The sequence below is a fragment of the Pseudochaenichthys georgianus genome, chromosome 20, assembly GCF_902827115.2.
Source record: "Pseudochaenichthys georgianus chromosome 20, fPseGeo1.2, whole genome shotgun sequence".
Lineage (NCBI taxonomy): Eukaryota > Metazoa > Chordata > Actinopteri > Perciformes > Channichthyidae > Pseudochaenichthys > Pseudochaenichthys georgianus.
In genome coordinates, this window is record NC_047522.1 from 21839877 (window position 1) to 21865278 (window position 25402).

At 44.1% G+C, this 25402-nt stretch overlaps 4 protein-coding genes across 6 annotated transcripts; 2 read left to right on the top strand and 2 right to left on the bottom strand.

Moving 5' to 3' along the window:
- Nucleotides 1-1904, top strand: urad (ureidoimidazoline (2-oxo-4-hydroxy-4-carboxy-5-) decarboxylase). Its single transcript, XM_034108330.2, has 2 exons — nucleotides 1-728; nucleotides 1295-1904. The coding sequence occupies exons 1-2, from the start codon at nucleotides 401-403 to the stop codon at nucleotides 1636-1638; spliced, it is 672 nt and encodes a 223-aa protein (XP_033964221.1). The 5' UTR covers nucleotides 1-400; the 3' UTR covers nucleotides 1639-1904.
- A 101-nt stretch (nucleotides 1905-2005) lies between these two features.
- pdx1 (pancreatic and duodenal homeobox 1) lies at nucleotides 2006-5796 on the bottom strand. The gene is made up of 2 exons (XM_034108329.1): nucleotides 4835-5796; nucleotides 2006-2809 (listed from the first exon to the last, which is right to left on the bottom strand). The coding sequence occupies exons 1-2, from the start codon at nucleotides 5226-5228 to the stop codon at nucleotides 2364-2366; spliced, it is 840 nt and encodes a 279-aa protein (XP_033964220.1). The 5' UTR covers nucleotides 5229-5796; the 3' UTR covers nucleotides 2006-2363.
- A 1077-nt stretch (nucleotides 5797-6873) lies between these two features.
- LOC117465838 (protein POLR1D) lies at nucleotides 6874-9628 on the bottom strand. Its single transcript, XM_034108884.2, has 3 exons — nucleotides 9475-9628; nucleotides 8287-8361; nucleotides 6874-7474 (listed from the first exon to the last, which is right to left on the bottom strand). Exons 1-3 carry the CDS (start codon nucleotides 9498-9500, stop codon nucleotides 7174-7176), a joined length of 402 nt encoding a protein of 133 aa, XP_033964775.1. The 5' UTR covers nucleotides 9501-9628; the 3' UTR covers nucleotides 6874-7173.
- A 445-nt stretch (nucleotides 9629-10073) lies between these two features.
- Nucleotides 10074-25280, top strand: lnx2a (ligand of numb-protein X 2a). 3 transcript variants are annotated; one of them, XM_034109001.2, is made up of 11 exons: nucleotides 10074-10215; nucleotides 12881-13439; nucleotides 16748-16983; nucleotides 17227-17364; nucleotides 18905-19104; nucleotides 19602-20012; nucleotides 20509-20682; nucleotides 20854-21031; nucleotides 23317-23545; nucleotides 23998-24156; nucleotides 24702-25280. In XM_034109001.2, exons 2-11 carry the CDS (start codon nucleotides 13036-13038, stop codon nucleotides 24835-24837), a joined length of 2265 nt encoding a protein of 754 aa, XP_033964892.1. In that variant the 5' UTR covers nucleotides 10074-10215; nucleotides 12881-13035; the 3' UTR covers nucleotides 24838-25280. The 3 variants fall into 3 exon arrangements, with proteins under 3 accessions (XP_033964892.1, XP_033964893.1, XP_071063036.1); XM_034109002.2 differs by lacking the exon at nucleotides 10074-10215 and having other exon boundaries at nucleotides 13352-13439; nucleotides 16711-16983; XM_071206935.1 differs by lacking the exons at nucleotides 10074-10215; nucleotides 12881-13439 and adding an exon at nucleotides 15056-15336.
- Nucleotides 25281-25402: the final 122 nt, after the last annotated feature.

Here is a 25402-nt window from a genome sequence, read left to right on the forward strand (position 1 = left end):
TAAATACGCAGTTTACCTGGAGAGGCTGCAGACGGTGAGCATATCTATGAATATTCACCTTTTGAGGGGGCACAAAACAGACATTAAATTACTTATGATATATTAGGAAGAAAGGCCACTTATTTACTAAGTTGCATAGTTACAAATTCTGTTTTCCCCAATAGGCCTTGAACAGTATCAATACCTGTACCTGTTTCCACTTGTACATTGAATCCATTTCCTTCATATGAAGCCAAGCATGTGTTTGTTTTTAATGATATGCATGGATGGGAAATAGAGAACTGAGGAGAAAGTAAACCAATAGCAGAAAAGACAATAAATAGCCCAACCCAGAAAAAAGACATTTTGACATGTGTGTGAGTTTCTTTCTTTACACACTTTTCAATCTTTTCAACACCAAATGATTGGCTGCAGATCTGACAAAGAACATATTAACCACAGCAGGGAGCTTCTCTGTGTGTCAGTCCAACAGTGCATTAACCCCTTGTTACAAAAGCTTGTCCGAAGGCCATTTAAACACTGTCCAACTACTGGAGAGAGTCCCTGCCTGAACATGGACATCGCAGCAGTAAATGCTCTCCCTTATGAGGATTTTGTGGATATTCTGGGCAACGTGGTGGAGAAGTGTCCCATAGTAACAGCTGCTGTGTGGTCGGGGCGTCCCTTCCTGAGCCTGGCTGCGTTGGAGGCTGCAATCAGTGAATTCATCGATGCTCTTCCAGAATCAGGTGAGATACAGACGTAAAGAAATATGTGACTTTTTTTACATGTTCAGTTTGTGTCGCTGCTTTTGAGGTTGTTTGATCTTAAATGACAGATACACAGTGTGTGAATGTTGTTTTAATTATATTTACTTGAGTACGAGCCACTTCAGTACAATTTTAAGTTACTTTACCTCACAATACAAATGTTATCCTTCCTCATACGTATACTCCACAGTTTTGGGAGCTGATATTGTACTTTTTACTACATTACATTTACCTGACGGGTTTATAGATTCAGATTAACACAACCACTAAATTAACTATGATATGATGTATTAGGTTAAGATATCCAGCAGTAGAGTAATCAACTTTACCAGCTGATGAATATCAATGATCATAATCTGGTAAATGATGTGATTCTGAAATGGGCCATAATAAAAGGCTACTTATATGTATAGGTATATGAAGCCCACACTTTTTGTACTTTTACTTCAGCAAGATTGTGAACGCAGGTCTTGCAACAGAGTATTTTAAGAATGTAGTTTTGCTTTCCTTAAGTAAATGATCAGAGTACCTCCACCTGTGTCCAGGTAAAGAGGGGATCCTCAGGTGTCACCCAGATCTCGCGGGAAGAGACCTCCAGAGCGGCTCGTTGACCCGGGAGTCCCACGAGGAGCAGGCAGGGTCCGGGATGGGTGCTCTGAACTCGGGGGAAGTCTCGCTCATGGCCCGGCTCAACCAGGAGTACAAGGAGCGCTTCGGGTTCCCGTTTGTGATCTGCGCCCGGATGCACGACAAGGAGAACATTTTACGACAGCTGTTCGCGCGGTGCCAGAATGAGCGCGCGGTGGAGAGGGCGCGCGGCATCGAGGAGGTGAAGAAGATATGTCACCTGCGTCTGCAAAGCCTCGTGCTCACTGACAACAGGTTATGAACTTTTACTGGAGTTTATATTGGATTAGTGCCAGTGTGACCCGGATGTAAAGACTGCCATTGTTCCCACGCCTGATAGGCTTTGTGATAACTTTATTCCAAATGTGTGTTAATCATACTGTACAATGAATTCTTTAAACAATAACATATATGCACCGTTGATTCTAATTTATCAATTTACATTATATAACCTATATACAAGTGGATAATATGGCAAATACAGTCATATTAGCATATATACATTAATAAACTCAATGTATAAACTCACATGTTTGAGGTGTAACATTTGATTCGACCATTTTACAGTTTGTTGAATCCTTGCTGAATGCTGTTGCCTGTTGAAGGGGAAATAAATGTACTCCTTGCATGTGGTTGTCTCAGCATGCACCGTGGTTCCCAAAACTGAAAGAAATGTCCATTGATAGACCAAAAGGAGGTGAAGGTAAGGGGTCCTGAAAAATTGGCACTAATTGAAATGACTTTACTCTAATTGAGACTTTAAGGCTCCACTCTCAATTATGAATAGTATTCCTAAAAATATAAAAACCTCTCAAATTCTTGTTAGGTATACATTGAAAAACACTCAAATGTCCCAGTAGGTTAAGTATTTTAGGTTTTACTCTCATTTGGGATTCTTATATTCCTAAAATCAAATTGCATACCTAAAAATCTGTTTTTGAAGACTTCCATTGAAACAAACTGAAACGTCCCTGCGTGAGTTAGAGTCTATGCAGTCTCTCTGGCTCCAGCTGCGGGGATGGAGTGACCGTGCAGCGGGGAAACAGGAAGGGAGGTGGGGGGAGGTCCGGTGGTGGAGGTGAGCCCCCCGGTGGAGGTGAGCCCCCCGGTCGAGGAGAGCCCCCCAGTCGAGGAGAGCCCCCCGGTGGAGGAGGTGTCCCCCTGGTCCCCGGAGGTGATGGAGGAGTCCTGGTCCGGGTCGGTCCCCCTCCCCCTCCTGCGGTCCTCCTCTTTCTTCCACTTCATGCGCCGGTTCTGGAACCAGATCTTGATGTGTCTCTCCGTGAGGCTGAGGTTCAGCGCCAGCTCCACGCGCCGCGGCCTCGAGATGTACCTGTTGAACAGGAACTCCTTCTCGAGCTCCAGCAGCTGGGCGCGCGTGTAGGCAGTCCTCGTGCGTTTGTTTTCCTCTGATTCCGCCATCACGTATGGTCCTGGAGACAAATGGAGATTAGTGTCATTACATTACATTGATTGAGTGAGTGTCCTTATGATAACACTTTTGGAATCAGCTAATTATAGGCCTGTAGGGTCCCATTTTCTTAAATAAGTGTAATTAAACATTACAAAAAACGTAATTCACACACCATTGTATTCAAGAATTACAAATAGTTTGGGCTTTAAAAGAATAACTTTTTAAAACGTTGTATTTTTCTCTGTTGCATGAGAGGGGATCATATTTCATTCGTTTCTCAGAGGCAATTAATTATAACTTGTTTGGAGTAGATCTCAATTAATGTAATTGTAATTATAGTCATATGTCATTATATCTTGCACAAGTTAACATATCTAACAGGCAAAGAAAACCAAGTGTAAAATTGTCAAGATATTCACAATTACCAGACATAATAGTAATTTCTTAATCCGAGTTGAAATTTGGGAACAACAGGTGATTTGTGGACACGCTAAAGCTGCCAGGGTCATGTATTGCTTTTAAATCACAACATTTAATAAATATTTCCAAACGATGTGGTAAATTATTGGTATTTTATTGGCATACAAACATATGTACAAAATATGATTCAGTTTAGCTTTACTTTTGCAGTTAGTCGTTTTAGTCCTCAACTGCTTAATAATGCAGAATTGTATTTGATTGGATTTTTTTGCCTGTCCAAACCTAAAATGAATAGTGCATATTAAACAATTACAAATATCATTTATGTCCTTCAAATGTCTTTTTGTGACGATTAAAATGTAAAGTTAAAATGAGAATATGAACAGTGAGATATGCTTTAAGCAATAAACTATGTAACTTTAATTGAGCATTTTTTGGGAATATAAACCATTGCGCGTATAAAGGCCGATTTGTAGAGGCACAAATAATATCTTAAATCCTTTACTTTAAAGCCTTCCGGTTATTTATAAAAAGTCAGCCTTTAGAATTCCTTCAGGTTCATCTTGTCTTTTAAAAACGTGCAGGAATTAATTGACATGTTCGTTACTCTACAATTTACAATCCCAGCAACTGTGCGTAAATAAACCAAAAATACGCAACGTCACAGAGAAGTCTGTAGGGACTCTGAATAATGACCAAATTAGCCTACATTTGTATTTAAAATGTCCATTGATATGACAAAAGACAGATAACTTTATATATATATATATTTTTAACTGAAGAGACAGAGAGGAACAGATATACATTCTCCTCACGTTTCCTGGAGAAAACAGGCTTATCAGAAAACAAACTTGTTTTATAATAAGGATTATGGCCTAATCCAAAAGCATCACAGTGAAAGAGAAAAACACGATTTAATAAATGATCATTTAATTTAAACTTTTAAAACTTTATTCAAGCCTAACAAGGGACAGGATCAAAACCAATGTTGGTATGTAGGTGTTTTAACGGCCTATTATACTCTAGCCTATACAGCCTATTGATAATAGGCTGTGAATATGTGAATATGTTTTGTAAAGACAAAACCCCACATTTATGTTACGATAAGACCTGATAAAAGCAAGCGCTGACCTTCCGGGCCTTTTACACTTTGACTGACAAGGTAAACTGAAACACCCAGGAGCATATTGTTGGGAGCATGATGTCACTGCGGACACAGAAACACCGACTGAGTGCTATGACTACAGAGGGATGCAAATAAGACTGTGTATTCTGAATTAAGCTGAGGAGAAACTGATTTCCATTATGATCATGATGAATACAAATTCGAGTTAGCTGTCCCGTCCAGGTGTTCTCAAGGAATTATAGGGTTTAAAACTACAAAATTCATTAAATGTTTCCAGCTTGTGCGGTTATTTTTAGTTTGGTATTATTATTTAATTTGGCATTTTAGTCGTGTGTCATCTGCTAATCAATTCCGAACAATAAAAAGACACAAGTCCATCAAATGTCTCTTTGTGTTGTAAGATAAACTTCAGCTACATGTTTAACTAAACTATGCAACTTTATTTGAGCATGTTTCGGGAACATAAGCCTTAAACACTGATTTGTATAAAAGCGTTACCTGCCCACTGCCCCTTCCAGGTGTGCGAGTGAGACTTGGTGCTTTTCATCCAGGGGAAAGGCAGATATCTGCTCTGGTCCCCCGCGTCTCCATAGCCTGCAGCCGGCTGGAGAGGCTGCTGCTGGAGCCCCGGGTGTTGGTGGTGCAGCTGGGTCAAACCTGGGTCCTCCCGCATGGGGAGACTGTAAGAGGCCGAGATGTCAGGAAGGCTGGCCGTCTCCAAGGCTCCCATGGCCGGCGGAGTGTAGACGGAGTGCCGGCTCATGTAGAGGCACGGCGGCGGGCTGTGGCTGTAGTCCTCCGCCTGAGATCTCTGGTAGGCACAGGAGTCTTTAAAAACCTGGGAAGGGTAGTAATGATCTTCCCGATTCATGGCTTCCGAGGTCCCGCACATGTACAGTACCTGCGCCTTTCTGCTCCACCTGAAAGTGGCGCAACTGCGAGGCCCGGGGCTCCACACAGGTGAGTCACTTTGACACCATGTGACTCTGCAGCGACCAGGCCATTGGCTTCACTGTTTGCAGACCTGAGAGAGCCCAGTTTCCAGGATCTTCTGCAGCCTGTGGGATTTTCAGTAAATCAATGGCACTCTGTAAATACCTGGCACCCATGCACCTGTGTTTGGAGACCGGTGAATCTGTGAGAAATGGTTATAGAGGTCTGGCATACACGCTTCTCTTGCAGGACTGTCCTCAAACAATACGCCATCGACACTTTATATGATGTCTACCGTCTGCACTGCATAAATCGATTCGTATGGGCGCAAACATTGGCAGACCTGCCAGATAAGAGACCTGGATGGAGTTGTCTTGGAAACTCTGGTGAAACGCTCAAACAACATACAGCCTTTTGCTTTCATTCGTCTACCTTTCTCAGTTTAAGATGTACCCAATGCATCATTTAACACCATTTAGACAGGCCGGGCCCTGCACGAAGGACCCTCAGAGTTGACAAACACAGGGTTGCACTCTCGCCATGTTTGCTAGCCATTAGCCTTTAGCAGGTGTGTGCTCGCCCCATTAAACAGCCGCTCTCCTGGTTAACCAATTAAGGTTGGAGTGAGCAACAGAACTCAATTAACCTGCACAGCGACCCCACAACCTGGCCAACTCACCTGTGCCTTTATGCAACATGTCTAGCCACATGATCAGAGGGATCCACCTGGTTTTCATGAAAATTACCCCGGCTTTCCCGTGATAGTGCATCAAGGGTCTATTTGCATTGAGTTCTTCAAAAGCAATTATGGCACTTTGCACCGTATCTTAATGGGGCACTCAGCGACGCAATAAAGTTCAAGTAAACCAATTCTATACAAATCACCCCTGCACTATGCCTTAATGGTGTTTATATTTGATCATCGTTCGGAAGAGGAAGGAAACGGTTAACCGAGCTGCTCTCCACCACACTGGAGGTGGACAATGTGCTTTATGAAGCATGAGGATGTTAAACGCATGTTAGTTGACTTTTTCCAGACACAGAATTTGAAGTAATGGCTTTAGCGAGGAGTAATGCAGCTTACATGGATATAAGACATCCGTCCAGGGTTATCGTGAACACAGAGAATGGCTGTTGCCTAGTTTATAAAAGCACATGGACACGCCATAGGGAAGACACAAACCGCATCTCTTTCAAGCTCGAGTTCATGTCCATCTGCTGTCCTGAAGCCGCAGTGCCCCCACTCAGACACATGGACGCTTAATGGCTGCATTATTAGTATTGTAGTGAAGTTATTACAGCCTTATTAAATCACTATTAATCCCCCGCTTGTTCAACAGGACACATGTAGGAGTGTCAGGAAAACACAACTTCTTTTCTCCTTTGACAAACAAAACCGTTTCCGATAGCCGGTGTCAACATGTCCAGAAAGTTTGACATGCGATAAAATGTGCTTACCCAGCGGCGACAGCTTATGTAAACATTAGGACCTGTGGATACTGACAGAAGAATGGTAATGACATTATAATAGAAATCAAACCTCCCCGGCCGGGGGGGGGGGGGGGGGGGGGGGGGGGGGGGGGGGGAAGAAACTGTTATGTGAAAAGTGCTGGGCTGTAACGGCCTCTTGATATTTTATTAACTCTTGTTGTGTGGAAGATATGGGGTGGAAGAACAGTAAAAAGGATTTGTTGCTGGCTTTACGAGTCATCAATTTAACCTCATGAACTACAAAATGGTTAATTTGAAAAGTGAACAGTCAGTAAACTAACGAGAGAGAACATTTTCCATCTGCAGGGATAAAAATTCTCTTCAAACGGGTAAACGGAGGTCTTTTGGTCTGCCAGCAGCTCTGTGAGGCGTTCAGTGTTCACCTTTGTGCAGTTAGTGTCCAATCACAGTCTTTACTCATGAAGCCTGTCTTTGTCTCTGTTGTGTCCGTCCCTGCCATGTCTCTGGTCCCTGTTGTCTTTGTGGCTCCTCTCTTTGTCTCGATCTTGCTTCTTCTCTTTGTGATGGTGCGTATGGTCTGTGCGATGGTGGTCTCTGGGAGGTGTTCTGCTGCGGCGGCGGCTCCTCTCCGGGGACTTGCTTCTCGTCCTCGAGTGTCCGTCCCGTGAGTCTCCGCTGCGCCGCTGAAGGTTGGTGGAGCGCAGCGTGTTGAGCAGGAAGCGCTTGTTGGTGCTTCTCAGGGGACACTTTAACCTGAAGGACAGGACAGACAACCTTTCAAACTCTCATCTACCTTTGATACTGAGGATGGCTGGCTACTCGAGAGCATAATGTATTTGCATTACTGAGATGCTGTACCCGGATATTTAACATTTCTAGTAGAATTTACAGCTTAAAACCGAATCACATTCATTTAAAACTCAAGATTGCAGCTATAACTAAACACTGAGGTAATGACAGTATTTGTTACAGGTTATTTACATGTTTTAAGTATATTCCAAGTTGACTTCTTTTATGCCAAAACATACATGGTTAATTCAGAATATGCCCACTATTTAAAGTAATTTTAGGCTTTTAATTATATAGGTCTTTGTGGTATTTCATGCCACTGAGAATACAAAATTAGATAGTGAGAAAATAAAATAGGAATCCTGGCTAAATATGTTTTTCAGTACTAAACCGTGTATTTTTTAAATATTACAAAAAATATCTGGGATCTGTTGATTTCTCAAGTCAAATTGTTATTACGATCTTCAACAATTTTAACACATATCGCCTATTTTCCTCCTATTGTGCAGCCCTATCATATTATATGAACATTTCTATGTGGCACTTTTCATTGTAGTGTTATAATCACAGACCCTGGTGAGAGTAGTCTGTGCAACAGCAGCCACTTGAGGTCATAAACAAACAAACTAGTTGAGAATAAAGCATAGAAACACGACAGATTGTACTGAATCTTAACACAAGGAAGAAAATGGCCTCGGTGCGCGAGCACAGCTGAGCAGCAGGCACATGTCCACCATGACAGCTGATGCAGATGGCATGTCAGACGTATCACTCACCATCCTGCGGGGCCCATGGTCTCCGCTCTCACTCGCGCTCTGTCCGTCTCCTTCAGAAGCTCCTCCACCGCACGCCTGCACACCACACGATACCACATGGGGAGAGGACACAGACGTGGAGTTAAGTAACTAAGTACATTTACTCAAGGACAATTGTGAGATATTAGTACTTTACTTGAGATTGTTTTGCTTCTTTGTATTTCTTCCCCACTAGAATTCAGAGGTAAATTGTGTATTTACACTTATTATATTTACTTATTTACCTAAGAATAAAAAGACGTACCAGAGTGTAGGAATACTCTGTTACAAGTAAAAGTCCTGCATTCAAAATGTTACTAAAGTAAAAGTACAAAAGTATTAGCATCAAAATATACTTAGAGTATAAAAAGTAGAAGTACTCAATTTCCAGTATGTCCCATATCAGATAGAAAAATATAACATGTTTGTATTATAATTATTACTAATGCACGAATGTCAATTGCTAAAGGAGGATTTAAATGACTTAAGCTACCCTGCAGTATACAAAGTCACCTTTACCAGCTTTGAACACTTTAATGATCAATCATTATAAAACATATCATATATATTATTCTGAAATGGACCAATCTGCTCAATGACTACTTTTACTTTTGGTACTTAAAGTATATTTTGATGCTAATACTTTTCTACTTTTACTTGAGTACCATTTTTAATGCAGGTCTTTTACTTGTAACATAGTATTCATACACTGGTACTTCTACTTTTACTCAAGTACAAGATCTGAGTACTTCTACTTTTACTGAAGTACAAGATCTGAGTACTTCTCCCACCTCTGTTGAGGACACAGATAGTACAAACCCTCATGGGGGAGCCAAGGGGAGGATGATTTAATTAAGCGAGAGAAAGCGGAGTGATACAGAGGAGAAAGTGAGTCGTTAGTGTCCTGGTTTGACCCAAGCTGCTGAATCAGCATCAGGAGAGGAGAACCACTCGTTTATCCGACCTTTGACCACAGAACAGGCGGCTAATAACTGGGAAATAGTGGCTGGGTTTCATTACAACCACTCTCGTCTTACACAGGAAATTAAAACAGCTGTGTACCAGAAATATCTCCTTCCTAACTGGTGGAGGAGTGCTACGGTTTAAAAAAGACTAGCTAGAAACGTAAGCAGCCGTTAGCAGAAAATAAGCAATAAAGTAGTTCCTCACTTTTCCAGTTCGTTGTCCTCTGCCATCGCGTCCTTGTAACTCACACGCTGTAATAAAGTTAGACTAAAACCGATGTTATCTTAATTAACGCTAGCAACCATTTATGTTTACTTCGCCGCGAGGTCCTTCAACCAAGGACCCGTGTTTTTAGATGTTATTAGAGATGCCTGATAGTAAAGCAACTTTCAATCTTTGTTGTGACATTACACCTAGACACAACTATCTTGCTATTTTTTAAATCCATATATCTTCATCTGGAAAATGAACTATAGCAATGCACATCATCTGATACCGGTGGTCAATAACATGGAGAACTGAATTGATAGTTTATGAGCCATTATTAGCTGTTTCCTAACATCCATATCTGCAGATTAATCTCGAATCAGCGTCTTAATCTTAATTTTATAATTTAAATTAAATGCTACAAACATTAAGTCAACATTAAAACCCATATTTTCACATTACGGATATTAAGAAGAAGTGAGGGAGGGTTTTCTTTTTTATTTCGAGCAGGCTCTTTGGAAGCCACCTCTGATTCTGCTCTGGATTGACAGCCACAAGCCCCGCCCACTCCCGTTGAGTGACAGCAGTGGGCGGAGTCAGCGCCTCCAAAGGAACGGGGGCGTTTTCGTGCGGGTTTGCGGAACGGGCCGTTGCGGTGAATGCGTGAGTGAGGTCCTAACAATCGTCCCCCTTTTTGGGGACGGAGAGCACGGCGCGGAGGAGAAGCAGCCGGAGAAGGTAACATGACATCTGTTCATATTCCGTCCTGCACGAGAAGGTGTCAGTGTGTGCATGGCTCTGCATTCAGAGTGCCATTGTCGCTTCATCTGTCCTCGCTTCTCCTGCTGCTGGAGGGTGGGATGGATCCCGACAGATGGGGGGGGGGGGGGGGGGGCTATGATTACAAAATGTCTAATTGAATGTGTTAACGGGATACTTATAGACCATGACACTTCAAATGTAGTGTTGCCATGCTAAATTGGAATTATGACAGTGAAAACATTCTGATAATTGTCTTTTAAATCGGTGTCCGTTTTTTGTTGTTATCATTGCATGTCTGACTGTTTAGCTTATTGCAAACGGTCAACGGACCTCGCAGAGCAGCAGCGGCAGGCCTGCTCTTGCAAGTGGCTATCAGCCTTTCGAGATTCAGTTTTAAGATAAGGGACGATGAGATGGGGTTTATGGAAATGTAGGCTAAGCCGGCTGGACCAGAGTTTTTAAATCTGTGGCCTAAAACATCATCTCATCTTGTTTGAAAATGTCATTCCTGCAAGCGAGGTTGTTCATGGCTTGCTCTGTCTGGGGTGTAAGAAAAAAAGAAAAACGAGCAGAGACAGGTGCAGGGCCAAGACTGTTATTTATTAATATAGAGAAAGCAGTGCAATGACAATAACAGCATGGCCTTGGACTCTCTCCGACTCTCAGTGGGATTCAAAGGGCGATACTTCACTTGCATTTGATAGTGTTCATATGACTTGCATCAAAGAGTCTTGTGCTGCTTTGTTTAAAATAGATGTAAGTGCTTTTCATGGCAGGGGCTCTTAACAGCTGCCCCAGTGAAAACCTGAAGATCTTACTTATTGATAAAGACTATTTGCAGGACCCAAAAAGCTCTAGTGAAGGATGTGTTTTTGCTTCTTGCCTGTGAAGACTTCTTCTTGCATGTCTACAAGTCCGTGTGTGTGATGTGGTGATGTCACAGCTTTGTTACAGGAACAGAGAAGCTTTGTGTCCTCATGATTAATTCATGTCCAGCTGCGGGATGGAGACAGAAGCAGCCAGTCACACACAGACAGGAGCACTATACTTAAAGGAGGCTGAAATAAGTACCGGTCCGGTAGCCAAGGAGACAGGGGAGACAGGTCGTCACAGAAATGGGTATAGCCAGGGAAACAAAACAAAAAGCAGCTAAATATGAATCAAGGGATGCTCTCATCATCATGGAGCGTTCAGGCGGCAGAGCGTCCTGCTGAGAGGAATCAGAATCAGGTTTAAAGTAGCTTCAATTAGCCTTGGTGGATGTGGTGCATGCACACAGTTAAAGAAGATATACAATGGAAGTATAATATGACAAAATCCTCAGAATAATCAAATAGATACTTTATTAATCCCAAATTAGGTATTTCTTTTGTGAAAGCAGCAGTGTGTTTAGGCATTAACATATTTAAAAGGTGGAACATACACACATAGAGGTATATAAAGACGTAGCTTTGTGCACGATGTTCAGAGGGTTGTTCAGGACTGACAGTAGACGAATGAATAAAAACAGAGTGGTGGTGGGGGGTGTAGCAGACGGGGAGAAAATGCATCTGTTGTGCGTCTCTTCTGCATCCTTTTCCTCGGCTACACTCTGAATGTCAAGCCCCACTGAGCAGAACAGGCTCCAGGTCGTCATGGAGACAAGAGCAGACCCCCGCTGCAAACAGAGGCAGGTAGTCAGTGTGTCTTGGCCTGCTGCGAGCCGAGGAACGCCCTCTGCTGTCCACCCATTGCATCAGACCCACGGGGGGGGGGGGGGGGGGGGGGTTAGCTACCGTCTGAATGTGAAACGCCGTGGAAACGAGCTCTGGGGACGCTCTCTCCTCGTGGAGTGCTTTATTTCAAGACTTTGCTGTAGGCATGTTCTCTGCAGAGGAGTGCATCTGCTGTGCGCGGACACAAATATCAACGTGGAAGAATTGATTCTGTGTTCTCTTCCAGAGCCTCACACATCCGTCTCTTCTTTTGCCCTGTGCCGCTTTCACATCCCATTCATCTCTCTATCCGCTCATTTTATCTCTCACTCCCTCTTCTTGGCTCAGCCTCCGCTCCTTTTCTACCACGACTCTCTGTTGCTTTCCCAATCCCACTTCCTCTGATCTGTGTCCTCTCTCTGCCTCAATCCCAGATAATTCCCTCTCTGTGGAATTGGAAGATTGCAACAGGCGAGAGCAAAAGAGAGATTATACTGTCAGATTAGTAGACAGGAGCAGCAATACATAATCTCAGCACACACACACACACACACACCACGGTGTCCCTTTCCATCACGTGCACAAAGCATTTCCACATTGATAAAAGCACGAGCACATAATCAGACACTTGTTGTTTTCCCTGAAACAGCTTGTTTAACCCTCTGTCTTTGACCTCTGACCTGCAGGGCGATGTGCCATCAGCCACTGGGGGGCATCTGTCCTTCTGTGGCCTGAAACATCATCTCTTTTTGTTTGGAAATGTCATATTTGCAAGCGCGGTTGCTCATGGCTTACTCTGTGTTGTACGAAAAAAAAAAAAAAAGACAGTAGCCGGGCCAAGACTGCTATTTAACAATATAGAGGAAGCAATGCAATTAATAGACGCACATAATCAGACACTTTTCCCCCTGAAACAGCCGTTTAACCCTCTGACCTCTGACCTGCAGGGTGATGTGCCATCAGCTACTGGGGGGCATCTGTCCTCGCTGCCACCCCTTCATCCTGTAAAGCTTTTGGGACAGGAGTGCGGGTGCCCCTTCCCAACACTGCAGCCCCACTGGAGTCACTCGTGCCAAAGCTAGGTTGCGTGAAAGCAGCGGAGATGGGCAGCCCGGGCAGCGAGGTGGGTCTAAACGACCCGGTGGAGCCCACTTCAGAAGCTCTGTGTCCCGAGTGTGGGCAGATCCACCGCAGCTGGGAGAACCACCTCTACAACTACCGCCTGGAGGTGGACGACGACCTGGTGTGCCACATCTGCCTGCAGCCGCTCGTTCAGCCCCTGGACACGCCCTGCGGACACACCTTCTGCGCCCGCTGCCTGAGGAGCTTCCTGAAGGAGAGGGACTTCTGCCCGCTGGACCGCACGAGGCTGCAGCTGCCGGCCTGCCGCAGGTCCAGCATCCTAGTGCATAAGCTGCTGGACAAGCTGTCCGTCTCCTGCCCTTTGACCCCCGTCTGCGCCCTCAGCATGCCGCGGTGCGACCTGGAAGCTCATCTCAAACACAGGTAATGAAGCTCACATGATGAAAGCCAAGTCAAGCAAGATTTCACAAGCCCTTCGGCAGTGTTGCAGCTGTATAGAAATCACTTGCATAATTAACAGTGACACCTAGTGTGTTATGTCTAAAGGTGAAAAATATTTAGCCATTCAGAAGACAGTCAATTGCCAGAAGTTAAATGATTACACGCTTACATTTTAGCAAAAGTTCCAACAATTCATCGGTTAAATCTTCTCAAGTAATGGAATACTTTGAGGAAATATTTCATTTAAAGACACTTTGGGCCCATTTTTTCTCAATTTCCTGGATTCAACAATGTATCTGTTAAAGGAGAAAAGAATTGACAGATTGATAATGAAGAAAAAAAACTGAAAAGAGTTTGAAACCGCTCTCACAGTTAGCTTGTCTCTGCCAGGAACTCTTAAGGGTGTCCTAGTTCTTAGCCCAGGGCATTTAGACTCACCTGCCACCCTTAACCTAAAGGGTTTCCGTTCCTTTGGCTTTTGGCCCATTTGGACCAGGTGCTGTGAGACCCTGAGGGGATTATTGGGCTGGATAGGTCATGTGACGGGGGATTAGTGTTTCCCTACCGCACTGTACCGCAGTCATGGGTTGACTGACCAGGAGCTCCATATTCTCATTCTGCCATCATGCTGAGCAACTTCAACACCAGAGACCTTTTCAACCACTTCTTCTGCGAGACAGCCAAAGGCAACCCTGGCCTGTGGTGAGTCCGACACGGAGGGTGTGGGTCGGCACAATCATAATATAATAATAATAATGGCACTTCACTCTCCACCTTTCCTTGTGTGTCTCTCTGTTGCTCTGTCCTGCTCTGAAATGCAAGGTGGTGTGTGATTTTGATAGTGCTTCAAAGTCGCCATAGGTTAGGCTGCTGTTGTTGGGTGGATTTAGTTTAAATGCAGCATATCAGAGGATACTTAAAAAAAACTATACAGTGTGAGGAAATGCTACTTTTCTTTGTACAAAGCTTTTGTTTTTTTGGTAAACTTAGCTATAGTTGTGAGGACATATACTGTAGAAAAATGTCTATTAACTGTAGTTAAAACAAATTAAGATGGTGTCTTTGGTAAGAAGCCATCCATCCTAACTGGCTTTCTTATTGACCTGTATCCAGTGACGACCTAACACCGTCATTAAGTAAAGTAGATGTACCATAACAAGCTCACCTTAACAGGCTTTTGCCAACAAGGTGTCTATCTTTTCTGGTTAGCTGTTTCTAACCCTATCACGTCTTTAAGGAGGGACTAACTTTTGCCGCTTTAGGAAGTCACTTAACAGTAAAAAAAAATAGGCAGAAAAGAGCCATTTAAACTCGGCATACTGACTCCGTTAACACGTCTAACAGCAATATGTCTAAATGTAACTAACGTTTGCTAAAATTAGCCTCCGTAAGCTTCCCGTCACAACAGACCAAGACAAGCTGGAGCAGTGAATCCCCGAGCAGTGAAGGTTACCGTTTATCTCTCTTCTGCAACGTTATTGTAAACAGTCTCCTTGTGCAGGGATTTTAATCTATACAGTTTGTATTCAACCACATGAGCAGAGTGGTATGTCTCAGCGAAGGTTGCACGCATCCTGTCGGTGTTGAGAGGACAGGGAAAGGTGGTTTAAGAGAGATCAAACAGGATTGATCTGAGGACTAACGTGACATTCTTCAGCGGAGATTAAACCTCTGAGCCACGGAGGTTTGTCGCTCCTACTCTGCAGGTTTTAGATAGTCACAGAAGTCAGGAGAGGAGACATGAGATTACAAAATGAGAGGTCAAGCCGGGCCACGTTGCTCCGAGGTGGTGAAGGTGAGCTGGGTGATCTGATCATTGATGGCGAGGCACTGTCACTCCTCCTAAATCCAAAGGGCTCGGATTGAAGCGTCTCTAACGGTTGGATTTTTACATTTTGGTTAAAAAGTGCATAAGTGAATTCAGAATTAGAAAAAACACCGCTTGTTGACTGTTTTTCTATTTTAAGATTAGCAAGAGCATAGAATCGTAGGACAGCGATATACATTTAAATGATTCAATAAGCTCATAGCTGCCACTGTTGGTATAAATGATTTATCCATCTGTTTGTTTTCATAGAAAGTACTTCTCAGAATAGCTGAACTTGTCAACTGTTATGTTATTATCCCATCATTCAGCCAAAAGAATTGCTGATTTCAGCTTCTTATATGTGAGTTTTTTCTGTGTATATCCGTTTTGTTTCATGTTTGGAACTGCTGGTTGTTCAAATCAATCATATTGTTGAGTTTGGGAAATTGTGAGGACATTTTTAACTATTTTCACATTTCAATTAAAGGTGGGGTAGGTAAGTTTGAGAAACCGGCTCGAGATACACTTGTTATATTCCATGGAATGCTCTTAACATCCCGATAGCAATGCATTTCTTAAGTGCTTTGACAAAAAATACATTAAAAAATATCATCTGTGGAAGCCGTGGCGCTGTGAAAAGCACGACCAATCATCTGAGCTGGCCCGGCTAAAGTAACTGGATGGCCTGCCTGCCTGTCAGCCTTCCATCTGGGCACAAACTGATCTCGTGCCCTCATTGGTCATGTGCGCGTTCGTGTGTGTTGGAGGAGGGGCTCTGTGAGGAAGTGGCAGATTTTTTCCGTCTGTGTATTTTCAAATTCTAGCGCACTCGAGCTGGTTTCTCCAAAATGACCTACCCCACCTTTAACTAATACATCCAAATAAACTTGTTTGTAAAAATGTGTCTGAAATTGCAGTCACAGATGTTCATCTACAATAATTCTCGTATATATATATATTTATATATTCACTGTAAACAGCAGTTTCTCTGGTATTTTCTATAATCATCAGTGTGCCTTAATACATTGGGATATTTCTACAAAAAATACGTCTTCACCTTTTCTGCTGAATTCCTCCATGTGGCCCCTAACGAGGGGACACACAAACAGAGACTCTCTTGGTTGAATCAATTGCATCACATTCAATTAAAGGTCCAGTGTGTAGGATTTAGGGTAATCTATTGGAAAATGATATTCATTATGAGGTCATCATTAGTGTTTTTCTTAGCTTATAATGAGCTTATAATGAGCCCTATACCTACATCAAAGTGATCACCACCATGTGCTCAGAAAGGACCAATCAAACGCTCTAGAGATGGCCTTTTACTTTACCTGAAGTGGAGGGGTGTTGAGTTTGTTGCAATCTGCCACCTCACCACTAGATGCCGCTAAATCCCACACACTGGACCTTTAACTGATGCTGAACCTGATTTTTTTTACACGTCAGATGGACTAACAAACTGACGCCTGTTGCTTGGTGAAAGGTGTCCCGGGACGAGGAGTCAGCAGATGAGCGAGGACGTCCCGCGGTGTGAGAGCGGGGATGAGCGCGTGACGGTGACCAGCCCCCCTAGGTCGCCCCGCTCCCCACAGACCGTGCTGAGCGACCGCACGCCCACGCCGCCCTCCGGGTCTGAGAACACCGCCGTCACTGGGCCCGTGTGGACGGACGACGCCGGCTTCGACAACCCCGCCTTTGAGGAGAGCACGGAGGAAGAAAGTGAGTGGATCTGGGCTCGTAAGTAGGGTTAGATTATCAATGAAGTCAATACAGGTTAGATGAGACAAAATGTATCAGACACTGTAGAAATAATCCTCACCACACCGGGTTCGAATCCTTCTCGTGGCTTTTTGCTTCGTTCTTTCTCCCCATTTCCTGTCTCCTCTCATCTACAATAAAGGCACAAAAGATAATCTTCAAGAAAAATGAATGATCTATCCTTTAATGTCACTCCGTCTCTAGGTGTGGTAGGGATGGAGTGTGTGGTCCCCAGGGTGAAGCGACCCCTCAGTAACCCCTGCATCCACCTCCTGCGATCAGTCAGCTCCACCTCCTCCGGCTGGGACTGCGCTGAGTCTCCGCCCCTTTCTGCTGAAGAAGGTATGACATCACTTCCTCAATTTGGAGCAGCATCTTCCTACAGGGCTGCATAATGAGTACTTTTACTTTGGTACTTTAAAGGTCCCCTATTATACTGTTTCTCATTACTTTATTATAGGTCTCAGATAAATACAAAACCTGTCTCATTGCAGCATTACCCATAATCCCCTCTGTTTCAGCCCTGTTTCCAAAGTGCTGATTCTCCGTCTGTTACTTTAGATGAAAATAAGGAGCCACTCCCCACGCCCCTCTGGGAGACATTTGGTTAAAAAGAACACAATAGGCGCTTTCACACAGTTCCGATAGTGCCTGGAATTTTGCGTTCACACCAAGAAGAGAACTTAGTTCAGAGAACTTTTACCCCAATTGTTAGTCCCTGCTAGAGAGCAGGTACTTTCCTGGGGAGAAAAAAGTACCCATTTCTGATTGGCTGGGCGGATTGCAAACCACGCCCCGTAAAACTCTAAAAAGTTTTGTGAAGCCGCCATTGTATTTTCTGGCATTAGCATTATTAGCATTAGCATTAGCCCCACGCACCAACGGAGAGAGAATAACTTATGGTAACACAAAGAAAACATGGGAGCGGTGGAGATGAGGAGGTGTCGGCGTTCTGGCGATTTACTCGGAAGGCTTCAGTAGAAGCTGCTAGGAGTCCCAGCGGCTTCTACTGAAGCCAGTCCCCAACTCCGGGGACTTCGGGCGGCAGTATACGCCGTGAAGTTGTTTGCGGCCTGCCAGTAAACCCAAAGCAGAAGAAATTACGTCAGCGGCTTCATTTCCGCAATCTTCCCTCAGGGACTTATTCCGGTGTGAACGCGATCTGCTCTTTAGTTCCATGGGGGCACTAAGTGCTGGGAACTAAGTACGGCAAAGTACTTGGTGTGAAAGTGGCTAATGGTGCTCTAGGAGGAGATTCAGGTGATAAGGGGGGAGGTTACCTTGGTTGCTGATTGGCTAATGGTTACACAAGCCACAAAATCGTTATGACATCATAAAGTGGCCAAAATCTGATCAGCTCATTTTCAGACAGGTTTTTATAGAAATGGATCAAAAAGAGAGAGAATCTTTGTTCCTGAAACTTTCAGAGTCTCTTTCCACAGAGGAGACACATGTTGATGTAGAAGAGACATGAGGAAGAGGGGACACATGTTGATGTAGAAGAGACATGAAGAAGAGGGGACACATGTTGATGTAGAAGAGACATGAAGAAGAGGGGACACATGTTGATGTAGAAGAGACATGAAGAAGAGGGGACACATGTTGATGTAGAAGAGACATGGAAAAGTGGATTTTGCATAATAGGTGATCTTTAAGTATCTTTTGATTCTGATACTTTTACTTAAGTTACATTTTGAATGCAGGGCTTTAACTAGTAACAGAATATTCCTAAACTCTTGTACTTCTACTTTTACTCAAGTACTAGATCCGAGTTCTTCTTCCACCTCTGCAGGGCTGAGTAATAGGACAGGATAATCACATCCAGGCTACATAAGGATGCATTTGGAGATTCAGCTGTCATGTGATGTTTTCGTCCATGTAGGCTGTGTGAAGTTGCCTTCGCTTCCTGAAGGAGAGATAACTTCCATCGAGGTCCACCGGACGAACCCGTACGTGGAGCTGGGCATCAGCGTGGTGGGGGGGAACGAGACGCCGCTCATCAACGTTGTGATCCAGGAAGTGTACAGAGACGGAGTCATCGCAAGGGACGGGAGGCTGCTGGCCGGGGATCAGATCCTGCAGGTAAAACCAAACACACAAGAAGCTTCACTTTCACTATCAGTGGTTGCTAAAATCAGTTTATAGCTTTGTAAAAAAGTAATTTTCTAAATTATTTCTTGGGATGTTTTCTATATCTAGCCAAATATCCTTCCACTAAATAACCTTTTTTGCTATTGTTCTACCTATTAATGCTGCCATAATCAACATTTGAATATGAATAATGCATGTTATGACTACTTATATGTACAGTAAGTTGTGAGAAATAGGATGAAAATGGTTTACCAGTTTTGCAGTACCTCGATTGTAAGGAGCATTTTAGCACATTTAGCAGCTTAAAAGACAACCATTTTCTCAGTAGATTGAGGAAACCCAAGCTTATCTGCGAGTGAATATTGGAGTTATTTGTCAGATAGCCAGAAACAGAAGACTTCAAATGTGAATGCTCATATCAACCAACAAATTAATGCATGTTTAAAGATGAAATGGCCATCCTTTCCTCTGACCCGTTTTCTCTCAAGGTGAACAATGTGGACATCAGTAACGTCCCCCACAGTTTCGCCCGCTCCACCCTGGCGCGGCCCTGCAGCACCTTGCAGCTGACGGTGCTGAGGGAGCGGCGCTGTTCCTCCAGGGCGCCTCCCTCCTCCTCCTCCACCCCCGCTGTGCCCCACGCCCCCTGCTCCACCCCTGAGGGCGCCCCCTCCAGCCCGGCCACCCTGAGGATCACCCTGAACAAGAGGGACTCCGCGGAGCAGCTGGGCATCAAGCTGGTGCGGCGGACGGATGAATCCGGAGTGTTTGTGCTGGATCTGCTGGACGGAGGCCTGGCGGCGAAGGACGGCCGGCTGAGGAGCAACGACCGGGTGCTGGCGGTCAACGAGCAGGACCTCCGGCACGGCACCCCGGAGCAGGCGGCACAGATCATACAGGTGCTTCGTTTGCTCTTTCTTTAAGTAACTAAGAACATGAACAACAAAGAATCAGAATAGCTTTAGACGTCCCAGAGAGGGGACATTTACATTGTTACAGCAAAAGTAAAGAGCCACTGTGAGGAAACGTTGAATATGGTTAATCTATTTGGGGAATTGTAAGCTGTACTCTGTTTGTGGATGTGCTTTTTTGTATTTTTGTTGAATTAGTTAATTTGCAAATATATTCTTGGTCTGTACTTTAAACTGATTTCTAGTAACTGCACACTTTTTAAACTTTTTGCATTATTTTGTAATCTGCCATGTCTAATGTTGGGGAACGTTCGGTTGTGTTTGTGTAATGTGATAAATGTAAAAAAATCTCAAAACACTACAAATAATAAATACAAAGTGGTATATATATACTGCACATAAGTAATATTGCACAACAGAGGTGTATAGTCAGTGTAGCGCATTTGAATGAGTAATTAAGTCCATAAAACTGTGTCTCCCCCAGGCCAGCGGAGAGCGAGTCCACCTCACGATTTGCCGACCCGCCAAACCGGCTTCTCCTTCACCGCCTAAATCCAGCTCCACCCGAGACCTCTACTGCCTTGATCACTTCCTGCCTAACCACAGCTGCACCCCGAGCCTTGTGCCCGCCACCCTCTCCCGCTCCACCACCCACAGAGTAAGTAGTAGTAGTTTGTGCGTGCGTGCGTGCGTGCGTGCGTTGGGTCAGAAAATACATGATTTAGCATCAACAAAATGCAAGTGTTTAGTGATTTTAAGCAGTTATTTTAGATAAATATGGTTGATTTTTGTTTGGACATGAGTGAACGCTGTACCTGTGTGTCCCCAGGACCTCTCCCAGTGTGTGACCTGTAAGGAGAAACACATCACGGTGAAGAAGGAGCCCCTGGAGTCTCTGGGTATGACGGTGGCTGGAGGGCGGGGCAGTAAGAGCGGGGAGCTGCCCATCTTTGTGACCAGCGTCCAACCACACGGCTGCCTGGCGAGGGACGGGCGAATCAAACGAGGTGAGCGACCCCCTTTAGAAACGACAAGAACAGGAACAATTCAGATCAAGAACATCAGGAACTAGAATATGCATGTCCTGAAGAAATTGCGGTGGGAATGCTGTATGTTAGTTATGTAAGGGGGGCAGACAGGGCCGGCCCTAGACTTGTGGGGGCCCTAAGCGAGCTTTGGCTTGGGGGCCCCCCTCACTCTAGCACGTTCTCACTACAGTGCACACAACACAGAACCAACTTCCGTCTTATGATGTTAGCATGAGCACACATATTGTATAAATAAGCATGTAAACACCGTGGACCTAACATCCTCTAGGCAGGGTCCTCATCTCCGCTAGGGGGGTCCGGGGGCATGCTCCCCCAGGAAGATCTTTTTTTTTAATATTGAAATAAAAATTATTAAAAGCATCAAATCAAATCCAGTTTTATTTATATAGCACATTTATAAAACGATTTTTGGTCGAGCCAAAGTGCTGTACATATAATAAAAATAGCCTACAGTAGAGACACTTTACAGCAAAAACAACAGCACAGATTGTTCAGAATATCAGTATGAGAAAAACGACACCCTCTAACCTTAGACCCTCACATCGTACAAGGAAAAACTTCAATCAATCTGGTGCACTTTGAGAGCAAAATTAAGAGATATATGGATACATCTCTCAACATCTGTATGAAACAGAACTGTAAACAGATTTTATTTTTCTTATATTTTACAAATCACTCTCCTTTTAAACTGTATTCTTGTTTTGTCATATAGTATTTCACAACTGTTTTTCATTTATTCTCTTGGCTATCCATCTCATAATGTTCACATAGAAACTAGCTGTCAATAGGAATATCATTCAGGAGAATTATGATTTCATGTAAAAATCTGTCACAAAAAGAGGTTGCATATTTTAATTCAGGTGTTGTTATGGCAACGTCAGTGGCCAAACAGCCACATTTACTGCTGCAAATACGTTCAAACATGCTGTCGACACGTAAAGCAGTGGCAACTATGCCACCATTTCAGCTGACCTTTTCTCAGAAATACTGTCACATAACATCCATATATATTTCATTGCTAGGTTGATGCTTAGCTAAGCTAACTATGAAACACTTTAACTGACAGGACTCAGGATCAACTGTGTACTGTAAGGTAGCTTCTAGCTTCATGTCGAACACAGACAGTAAGTCAACATTTTCCAGAGAGCTTTCTTTGAAATCACCAGGTAACGCTACAAAACATAACATTTAGATTGTATGACGAAGTGTTTATATATCTGGCTAGCTATAGCTACTTGCTATCGGTTTAGTTTACCCCCGCGATTCAAAGTAACGTCAACGTAGCTGTAATTTATGCTTTGCTTACATGTTCGCATAACTTGGAAGTTTACTGACATTTGCATACCTTGTTCACCTGGCTCAAGTGATGGCTCTGGGGTTGTTGTGTGAGCCACCACTTGAGAATTGTCATGTTTTTTAAGAAAATATGTTCTTATGTCCATCTTCAAAAACTCTGAGTCCGACTGACAGTTTATTTTAAACATTGTCACAGCTCACAGGATAGGTACCTGTCAGCCAATAAGACGGATGTTTATTTCCATTCAACTCTCTGGTTGGTCTGGTGCCTTGCCTCTGTTGCATTCACTGAACACGGGAAATTACAATCCTGCCGTCCTCTCTAGTGTCATAATGAGGTTCAGGTAAAGCCCGGTGAATGTATTATATGATTGACTCAATCATATAATACATGACTTTGAGAGTAGGCAATCTAGGCATATTAACAAAATTAATTAAACATACTTATCACGGCGACGGTGTACTGAGATTATTATTTCTTTCTTTTTTTGTTGCTAGGGGGCCCCTAGTGGCTGCGGGGCCCTAAGCGGCCGCTTATGCCGCTTAATGGGTCGGGCCGGCTCTGGGGGCGGAGCAAAATGTGCATGTCCTAATCGCGCTGCACGTTTTTATATTTTGACGGCGATGTAAAATGAGGGAGAAGAAGCCAATAAAAATATGGGGCAGAACGTACAGTATGGTGTTTTTTAAACATAGATTTTATTATTTTCATGAACTACAATACAAACAAAGTGTCAGAGAGGTCAAAAAGGATATACATTACATAGACCATGTCAGGGTTCGGATCAATAGTAGCTTAGTGAAGGGTCTTATAGGTAGTCCATTTAAACAGTTTATTTTCAAGTCCTGATTGTTTCATTCCGAGTCTTTCCATATAGAGTATCTCCTCCATACAGTATGTTGTAAATGCTGACTCAAACTACAGCGTCTTCTTCCTCCTCCTCCAGGTGACGTGCTGCTGAGCATCAACGGGCAGGACTTGACGTACCTGAGCCACAGCGAGGCGGTGGGCACCTTGAAGGCAAGCGCCGCCTCGCCCTCCGTCCAGCTGCGGGTGCTGGAGGTCAGCATGGTGGTGGAGGAGCAGGACCGCGACGAGCTGCTGCCCCACACACACGACAGCGACTTCGATGCCAACTGGTCTCCATCGTGGGTCATGTGGCTCGGACTACCCAGGTGGGCACATCTGAACACCTGGGACGATATAATCTGAAATATATGTCAAGATAAATTGTCGCTTGATTAAAACAAATATAACATCAATATATCAGTGCATTAATTACTGTCTGTTCAGGTCAACATTCAGGGTTTTTCTTTGAATTCAGCCTGATTGCTTATTTAAATGTTTGGTAGGGTGACATTTTACAGTTAGTTGCAAGGTTTAATTGCCTAACAGAAATCAAAATGAACAAGAAATTTGATAAAATATTCCCAAGTATGGTGATTTCCTGATTCTCTTTGATATATATCATTATAAACTAAATATATGTTTTATACACATTATTGACTATTTTCTGTCACCTTACAGACCTGACGATTAATTGAGATGAAAGGCAAAGTAATGAAAATATTTGTAAGTAGAAGTTTTAGGAGATGAATCATCATCTTTGCCTACTCTCTCCCTGCAGCCTCCTGCACAGCAGTCATGAGATCGTCCTGCGGAGGAGCCACCCGGGCAGCTGGGGCTTCAGCATCGTGGGGGGATACGAGGAAACCCACGGCAACCAGGCGTTCTTCATCAAGACCATCGTCCTCGGCACACCTGCGTACTACGACGGCCGCCTTAAGTGAGTGATCAGTTCATCATGTGACTGTCTGTGGCTTCTGTTAGCATGAGTAGCTAGATAAACCGTGACCTTCAGTTGGTGATCAATACTGTAAGAGTGGCGTTATGATAAACCACGAAGAACAACGCACATGTCATCACTATGTAACACTTGCTCTTCTATTGGCTAGCGCTCCAACATATTGTATGTCATAGGCTAAGGGGCGGGACATCTTTACAACAGAGCCGGCCAGCTAACCAATCAGAGCAGACTGGGCTCTGGTTTCAGACAGAGGGTGAAAAAAGGTGCTGCAGCACAGGCAGTATGAGAAAAGTAAAGAGCTTTTTGAACATTAAAGCATGGAGACATGTAGAGACACTACATACTGATATACACCTGACAATGTGCAGAATAAGGCCCCTTTAACTGTAATTTCAAGCTTCCTGCCACGCTGACTGTCTTTTCAAATGTCTTCACATGATGTTCTGTAACAGAGCTGTTTGAAAGGCACCTCCCTCCTCGCTGTCAGGTCCTGTTTAATAATCCCCACTGACCTGTCTCTCCAGGTGTGGAGACATGATCGTGGCAGTGAACGGCCTGTCCACAGCAGGGATGAGCCACTCGGCGCTGGTGCCCATGCTGAAGGAGCAGCGCAGCCGCGTGGCGCTCACTGTGGTCTCCTGGCCCGGCAGCCTGGTGTAGCCGCGGCCAAAACCACACAGAATGTTTCTATATTGGGAACGACCTTGGCCAAAGTGAACTGGTACACACTACTATACATCCCTCCATACCGGGCTTAATCCAGGACCAAAAGCATCCAGAACTGTAGTAGACCCAGCAGGACCAGGTGGGAACTGATCCAGACCGTGCCATGTCACCTGACGGACTCTCACACACTGCTGTGCTCATATGGTCATGTTGTTATCACTCCTGTAGGGGGGACATGGTACTGCAGGCTCGGTGTTCACCTCACCAGGCAGTCGCTGTATTCAGGTGGATGCATGGTAGACATATTAAAGTAAAATTAGCCATGATCCTCCATCACCTAGGATAATGACTTGTAATCATGATGCTCTGCAGCACCATCCAGCTGAATAAGCCTCGGGCCTTATTAGAAAACCTGCCGCACCCTGGGGGGGGGGGGGGGGGGGGTCTCGACTGCCCTTAGGCTTCATCACCATGACAACCAGCTGTCCCATCAGCTGGAGTTTTATACATGTGTGTGAATGTGTATACCGTTTGTTTAATAAACATTTCCTTCGAAGGA